Source organism: Salvelinus fontinalis, chromosome 10 (genome assembly GCF_029448725.1).
Source record: "Salvelinus fontinalis isolate EN_2023a chromosome 10, ASM2944872v1, whole genome shotgun sequence".
NCBI lineage: Eukaryota > Metazoa > Chordata > Actinopteri > Salmoniformes > Salmonidae > Salvelinus > Salvelinus fontinalis.
In genome coordinates, this window is record NC_074674.1 from 10,639,354 (window position 1) to 10,648,140 (window position 8,787).

General features: G+C 43.5%; 1 protein-coding gene across 1 annotated transcript; it reads right to left on the reverse strand.

Annotated features, from left to right (window-relative positions):
• Nucleotides 1-3,080: 3,080 nt before the first annotated feature.
• LOC129863596 (prostaglandin E synthase-like) lies at nt 3,081-7,851 on the reverse strand. Its single transcript, XM_055935688.1, has 3 exons — nt 7,572-7,851; nt 7,346-7,428; nt 3,081-5,676 (listed from the first exon to the last, which is right to left on the reverse strand). The coding sequence occupies exons 1-3, from the start codon at nt 7,701-7,703 to the stop codon at nt 5,394-5,396; spliced, it is 498 nt and encodes a 165-aa protein (XP_055791663.1). The 5' UTR covers nt 7,704-7,851; the 3' UTR covers nt 3,081-5,393.
• Nucleotides 7,852-8,787: the final 936 nt, after the last annotated feature.

Sequence of the window (8,787 nt, forward strand, 5' to 3'; positions counted from 1 at the left end):
AGGAGGAATATGAGGTAGCTACTTACAAGAAAACATAGTTATTGCATAGCATGTTGGGTAAAAGTCTGGAAGATGTGCAAATTCCAAAGTCAAAGGGGATGAAACTAAAGTATCTTACTAAAAAACAAACCTGCCGAGAGTAGCACTCGCGTTATAGTGGATGCAGTCATATCCATCCATAAAATCTTCACCGTTTGCTTCAGGTGCACCTCATCAGACCAAAAAAGAGTACATTTCAAGGACCAATGGGTGGAGATAGACAGCATGGAATTTAATTGGCAACAGCTTTTTCAACAGATTTAAAAAAGCTACGGAAAATAAATCAACCACAATTCTATTAACAATATCAATTTGAGATTTTCTGTAATGAAGAGCACTAGTTAAATAAAGTTGAATTATTACACTATTTATCTGGCTATCTGAGTTCACATTTATGGGATTGTGGGAGATAAGAGGAAGATCAAATATTTTTTATTATTATGTACCAATAATAAATTGGTAGTTACAGTCTTGTCCCATTGCTGCAACTCCCGTATGGACTCGGGAGAGGCGAAGGTCAAGAGCCATGCATCTTCCGAAACACGACCCCACCAAGCCACACTGCTTCTTGAAACACTGCTCCATTAATCAAAAATATTTTCCCAAGGGGCCTCCCGAGTGGTGCAGCGGTCTAAGGCATCACTACAGATCCTGGTTCGATCCCGGGCTGTGTCGCAGCCGACCGCGACAGGGAGACCGATTAGGAGGCGCATAATTGGCTCAGCGTTGTTAGGGGAGGGTTTGGCCGGCTGGGATGTCCTTGTCCCATCGTGCTCTAGCGACTCTTTCTGGCGGCCGGGTGCATGCACGCTGACTTCGGTCGCCAGCTGTTCGGTGTTTCCTCCGGCACAGTGATGCGGCTGGCTTCCAGGTTAACTGGTAATTGACAAGCAATATTTGAATGATCTCTACATGGTGTGTGTGTGTGTGTGTGTCTCTGTGTCTATGTGTGTATGTGCATGCTTACATTGTTGGATTCTGGGTAAACTTTGAACATTGCTATACTAGGGACATGATAGATCAGAAGTAATACTATGGTATCTGAGGGGTGATAGAGAATGGTTGTTACATCAGAAGTTAATGGTTATCTGTAGGAGTCAGATGGCTTTGGAATGTGTAGGGGAGACGGGTAGAGATCTTAGAAACTAACATTATCACTGAGGGAGAGAGGGTAATGTATAACATTTACATTATGTCAGGATATGTTATTGTTAGACATCAGGGATCCTCTGGGAGGAGAAGAGACAGTCTGGTATCAATGACCATGACAGCCTTGAGTTTGGGAGGAGTGAGCACTTTGAGGTAGAGGTCAGGTTAAATGAAGTGAGGAAGAACAGATATCACTAAGGTTCTGTCTAGCAACAGAGATGCATTGGCTGTTCAGTTGTGGAGGAGGAGACTCAGCCTAGAAGAAAGGGTTAAATATCAGTGCTTGTGTGAAATGTTTTGTCTGAATCCAGCTGTATTGACCCTTTGGGAAGAATTAAACTTGGTTGAGCTTCTCTAGTGTCCGTGAGTTATTTACTCTGAAAAATAGAACCTAACAACATGTGTGTGTGTGTGTGTGTGTGTGTGTGTGTGTGTGTGTGTGTGTGTGTGTGTGTGTGTGTGTGTGTGTGTGTGTGTGTGTGTGTGTGTGTGTGTGTGTGTGTGTGTGTGTGAGAGAGAGTGTGTCTGCGTGACTGCTTCTTTGGTTGGGCTGGTAGTGGGATTGTGGTTGCACGAGATCACACTACATAGCAGCTCCTTGAGATCATCGTTGTGAGAAGATGATTGGCCTACATACAGTAGCAGAGCAGAAGTTATACCCTCTCCCTCTCCACGTGCCTTGAGGAAGCAAACACATCCAGACACGGCCCACGCTGACACACACACATAGCCGGGGGAGGTAGGGTTGGTGAGAGTGCTGCAGCACCCCCTGAAAAATCATTCAGCACCCCCTGAAAAAACTTTATTTCACAAAAGTAGTGCAATGGGCCTTTACTGTGGACAGTGTCCAGTCCAGGGCCTTACATAACGACAGAGGAATTCTGGAACTCAGCCCTGCCTGGAACTCTGGACTATCAGACACGGAGAGAGAGAGGCCAGCGAATACACACTGTCCCACCTACGACAATCACCTTCCCCCAGCCAGAGATTCCAATGTCTTTCCCCTAGCCCTGAATGAGAATACCTAGCAGCCCCAAGTCAGAGGAAGGAACAACTTCCAGGCCAAAAGTCTGTCTGTCTGAGGAACTAATGGTGGTCTATTGATAGCCACCTAGCCACATATTGCTTGATTAAAATCCAGAGGCCTGAAACTGTGTTCCAACTTGGAACTGTGTTGCAGTAAGTTGGAACTGTGTCGTAACTGTTCAGTAATGATTCCCAATTGAAACACGTAGGTTTACACAATAGCATCTTCTGCTCTAGCAAGCCTCAAAGGACTGCAGTGTAGAACACACAATAGCATTTATCAACAAACCATCCATTGGTTATAGATGGACATTACTCTAGAAACATTAGCCTTATCCAAGATCTGTTTTTGCTGTCCTGCCAGAGTTGATCTCTAAACAGGCTAAAGAAACACAAAGGTTGAGGTTAAAATACAGATGCCGTATCTTAATTTGAGCCAGTTTTACATAGAAGAAAAATAATCCTGCAGCAACAGGAAATGTGAATTGGAATTAAAAAAATTTTAGGGGTTGATACATTTTTGGTTGTACAAATCATAGTACATGGAAATTACAAACTTTAAAAGTTTGCATTTCCTGCTATGCAGAAAAATTCCTGCAACAACAGGATGATCACATTAAGATTCAGCATCTGTAGATGTTATGATTATGGATCAGTCAGCAGTCATAGGTCCAGGAACGGACGAGAAAAAACTATGGGCCCTAGTGAGTCAAGTCCTGTGATCAGGACAAACTTCCTAACCCATCCGTAGCCCATCGACAGGAGTGGTTAGACCTGACACATCTCTATAGTTCATCATCCTCCATCATGTGATAGCTTAGTGGCTAATGCTTTGTAAACAAATACAGTGACCACCACACCAGAAATATTCCTTAGAATATGGTATTCAACCGTTTTCATCTGTTTTAATTTAAAAAATGCATTATTATAAATGATTTGTGTTATACATGTCGGCTCTTCATCAACCTCTAAAATACTGGATTGTTCTGAGCAAATAGGTTACTACATCCCAGACTTTCCTACAAAAATACCACTTGTTGAATGACAAGAAATACAGAATGAAAAAGATTAAAACAAGTAACATTGACTTGTGTATAAAAAAAACATGTCAACACAATTAATTGGTTACAAAGTTACATGTTAATCGAAAGGTTAACCTTTTTCTTCAGAGAGTAGTGTCCCCATGACCTTAAGAGGAAGTCAATTGACTTCAACATTCTGTAGCATATACAGTGGGGAGAACAAGTATTTGATACACTGCCATTTTGCATGTTTTCCTACTTACAAAGTATGTAGAGGTCTGTAATTTTTAACATAGGTACACTTCAACTGTGAGAGACAGAATCTAAAACAAAAATCCAATAAATCACATTGTATGATTTTTAAGTAAATAATTTGCATTTTATTGCATGACATAAGTATTTGATACATCAGAAAAGCAGAACTTTTGTTTGCAATTACAGAGATCATACGTTTCCTGTAGTTCTTGACCAGGTTTGCACACACTGCAGCAGGGATTTTGGCCCACTCCTCCATACAGACCTTCTCCAGATCCTTCAGGTTTCGGAGCTGTCGCTGGGCAATACGGACTTTCAGCTCCAAAGATGTTCTATTGGGTTCAGGTCTGGAGACTGGCTAGGCCACTCCAGGACCTTGAGATGCTTCATACGGAGCCACTCCTTAGTTGCCCTGGCTGTGTGTTTCGGGTCATTGTCATGCTGGAAGACCCAGCCACGACCCATCTTCAATGCTCTTACTGAGGGAAGGAGGTTGTTGGCCAAGATCTCGCGATACATGGCCCCATCCATCCTCCCCTCAATACGGTGCAGTCGTTCTGTCCCCTTTGCAGAAAAGCATCCCCAAAGAATGATGTTTCCACCTCCATGCTTCACGGTTGGGATGGTGTTCTTGGGGTTGTACTCATCCTTCTTCTTCCTCCAAACACGGCGAGTGGAGTTTAGACCAAAAAGCTCTATTTTTGTCTCATCAGACCACATGACCTTCTCCCATTCCTCCTCTGGATCATCCAGATGGTCATTGGCAAACTTCAGACGGGCCTGGACATGCGCTGGCTTGAGCAGGGGGACCTTGCGTGCGCTGCAGGATTTGAATCCATGACGGCGTAGTGTGTTACTAATGGTTTTCTTTGAGACTGTGGTCCCAGCTCTCTTCAGGTCATTGACCAGGTCCTGCCGTGTAGTTCTGGGCTGATCCCTCACCTTCCTCGTGATCATTGATGCCCCACGAGGTGAGATCTTGCATGGAGTCCCAGACCGAGGGTGATTGACCGTCATCTTGAAATTCTTCCATTTTCTAATAATTGCACCAACAGTTGTTGCCTTCTCACCAAGCTGCTTGCCTATTGTCCTGTAGCCCATCCCAGCCTTGTGCAGGTCTACAATTTTATCCTTGATGTCCTTACATAGCTCTCTGGTCTTGGCCATTGTGGAGAGGTTGGAGTCTGTTTGATTGAGTGTTTGGACAGGTGTCTTTTATACAGGTAACGAGTTCAAACAGGTGCAGTTAATACAGGTAATGAGTGGAGAACAGGAGGGCTTCTTAAAGAAAAACTAACAGGTCTGTGAGAGCCGGAATTCTTACTGGTTGGTAGGTTATCAAATACTTATGTCATGCAATAAAATGCAAATTAATTATTTAAAAATCATTCAGTGTGATTTTCTGGATTTTTGTTTTAGATTACGTCTCTCACAGTTGAAGTGTACCTATGGTAAAAATTACAGACCTCTACATGCTTTATAAGTAGGAGAACCTGCAAAATCAGCAGTGTATCAAATACTTGTTCTCCACACTGTAGGTAGCCTGGCCGTTAAGAGCATTGGGCTAAAACTGAAAGGTTGCTAGTTTAAATCCCCGAGCCAACTAGGTGAAAAATCTGTCTATGTGCCCTTGAGCAAGGCGTCTGCAAGTTGCTCTGGACAAGATCGTCTGCTATGTGACTAAGATGTAGAAGAATACAGTACTACATGAAGATGTACTAGCTGGAGCACAACAGTGTACACTTCATAGAGCATTGCTGAGAGGCACAAACTGCTAATGTAGCATTGCAGTCTGATGACAATACAGTCTTTAGGATTTCCCTCATATGAAAAACATATGTCCCTCTTACAAGCAGTATTCTCTACTGCTCTTATCAGGCCCTAATCATCCACTGAGATTGGTCACAGATTGACGCGGTCACCAATAGAGTCAGAACACGCATACGAGGACACCGCCGCAAGAATCTGAACGGCCATGGAGATGCAGGGCACCTGGGCGATCACGTAGGCCAGGGAGCGCGTGGGTGCCCGCAGGACACAGAGGTAGGCCAGCGTATGGAGCATGCGGAATAGGAAGAAGACCAGGAAGTGAGCGCGGGCCACGGCCAGCGACGGGCCAATCAGGGAGTAGACGGCCCCCAGGAACAGGAAGGGGACGATATTCTCCATGTCGTTACGGTGAGCCCTGAAACACACAAAAGAGAATATTAGATTAGATGTATATTTTTAGATATTAATTGATTGGGTATATTCATTATCACGAAGGTATGGGTTTTTAAGCGAATAACTAAGTGATTTGCACTCAACAAGTAGCCTGGCTACACACAACTGCTCTCCATGCTCACACATCTGTTTTGAATCATAAGTTAATTCCCGGAATTTACGGTATACGGTTGTGTGACTCAGCAGTCTGGCACTGACCCAAACAGTGAAAACACTTCCGCTATGATTACTCAACATCACACACACTGACACACACACTTTTTCGATTAGCCAACATTAGGGATGGGTTTAGCCTAGTGAATAACAGAGGACACACACACACACACACACACACACACACACACACACACACACACACACACACACACACACACACACACACACACACACACACACACACACACACAGGTTGAGCGTAGAAACCCTCCATTACAAGAGTCTGGGAGTATAGCTGCTTATCCAGGTCTCTTCCTAAAAGTGAATCACTTCCTCTCCTCTGACTGACACACACTTTTACACAAGAGGAACATTCCTCTCAGGTATTCCAGTCTCTGTCTCTAAATGGACATATAGAATGTCTCTATTTAAGCATGGGCTTTACCGTCAGCTAGCTGAGTCAGTTGTAAAACACAGACTATGGATTTCAATTACCCTCAAGAGCCTAAACAGTTGTAGACTCAATACTACACATTTTCATTCTAATGAAATCAGATTTGCTCAGAAAAAGGAAGGAAGAGGAAGGTTGTATGTAATCTCAGAGAATTGCAGTGTGTTGTTCATCTTACTTTGTTTAATATTAAAGTACCACTCCAACCAATCAACATCAATATATGGAAAAGGACCCAGGACCTCCCATGGATTTGACTAAACAAAATTCACTCTTGACCTTTAAATGTTTGACTATTTTGGCAGAGCTGGACAAGCATATACCCCTCCAGAATCTTAGGAGTTTAAGATGAATAGGAGTGCAGACTGAAACCACCATTCAATGGCTTACTCTGGCTACAAAGCCACTCCTGTACTAATATTATTGTAGGAGACCTGCCCTGATAAGAATTAAACTTAACTCCACACAATTCCATTTTGTAGGGGTTGATACACTTTTCATTGGGCAAATCAAGTCTGAAATGTTAAAGTACATGGAAATTAAACTTAAGAAGCCTTTCCATAAAACTCTGCACAATTAATTGGACCTAAATGATACCAGTCATGAAGCATTCCATTTTATTGTGCATCAGTGCATGAATGCCTGCTCAGCTCAACATATTTCCTGTCATAAATGGCTCTGGTCAGAGAGGGCCCCAAGTGAAGGAGAAAAGTTTTTTTTAAATGTTTTTTCTGCTGTCATGTATCATATCCCGACAAGTTCAAACAACACAGACACTGAACCATATCCCCAGCCCGAGGCTGGAGAACAAACATCCATGAAATTAAAACAAAAATGCCACAAATTATCTGTAAAGATTTCAACAAGATCCAGATAAAATTCTCCATTCACATGTTTGAGAAAAATACAAAAGTTTACTATTACTGTTAAATTTCAGACCACTTAAAATGTAATCATATTTCTACCATCAATCTCAATAGGCAAGGCTACATTCAAATCAGATAACAGTAATCTTTCCTCTCACCTTTGGCACCGCTCTACATCTGGATCCTGTCTGAAGTGCTGGAGGCCACCATGTCTCTGCGCGTCCTCTGGGTTCGCAAAAGCCTTCACATGAGAGAGAGAATGAATACCCTGACCAATGTTTATACAGCGCAGAACTTGACTTTAGGAACTAAGACATTCAAAGCATACATCAAATACCGAATTAGCCTAATAAACTGTCAGCTAGGACGCACAGAGTCTCTTACCTTTTTGCGCAGCCTTACTTGTCCAGTGATGATTGCTATGATGTACATCTTGATTACCAGGAGAACACTATAGAATACAAAACAGGAAAAAACCTTGTTCTCTAACATGATTATTTGGTATGATCTTCCCATTCCCAAATTAAGTACTGCTGTTGTTGTGTGCCTAAAGGGAAAGTGTGTGTGAGTGGGCTGGATCCCCAGTCTAAACACTTTCGCTGACGCATATTTTGGAGGGGCTGGTGTGGTGTCTCTCTCTCTCTCTCTCTCTCTCTCTCTCTCTCTCTCTAGCTTCGTTTACACCTTGTATTAACATGTAGGTTTTGTGATCTGATCAGTATGATACAATCACTATCTAATACAGGTTTGACGCTGGAGGGAATAGCAGACATTTTATGGGCTCCTGACCAATTGTGCTATTTTGTGTATGACTGCGTGGCCTCTCAATCATTAAGTTTGCAGACGACACAACAGTTGTAGGCCTGATTACCAACAATGACAAGACAGCCTACAGGGAGGAGGTGAGGGCCCTGGCAGAGTGGTGACAGGAAAATAACCTCACTCTCAACGTCAACAAAACGAAGGAGTTGATTGTGGACTTCTGGAAACAGCAGAGGGTCCCCGCCCCTATCGACATCGATGGGGCCGCAGTGGAGAAGGTGGAAAGCAAAAATTTCCTCTGCGTACACATCACTGACAATCTGAAATGGTTCACCCACACAGACAGTGTGATGAAGAATGCGCAACAGTGCCTCTTCAACAGGAGGCTGAAGAAATTCGGCTTGGCCCCTAAGAAACTTTTACAGATGCACAATTGAGAGCATCCTGTCGGGTTGTAACACTGCTTGGTACGGCAACTGCACAGCCAGCAATCGCAGGGCTCTGCCGAGGGTGGTGCGGTCTGCCCGCCCTCCAGGACACCTAGAGCACCCGATGTCACAGGAAGGCCAAAAAGATCATCAAGGTCATCAACCACCCGAGCCACAGCCTGTTCACCTCGCCATCATCCAGAAAGCAAGGTCAGTACAGGTGCATCAAAGCTGGGACCGAGAGACTGAAAAAAAGCTTATATCTCAAGGCCATCAGACTGTTAAACAGCCATCACTAACCGGCTATCACCCGGCTACTCAACCCTGCTCAGCCCTATATACATAGACATGGAATCACTGGCCACTTTAATAATGGAACACTAGTCACTTTAATAATGTTTACATACTGC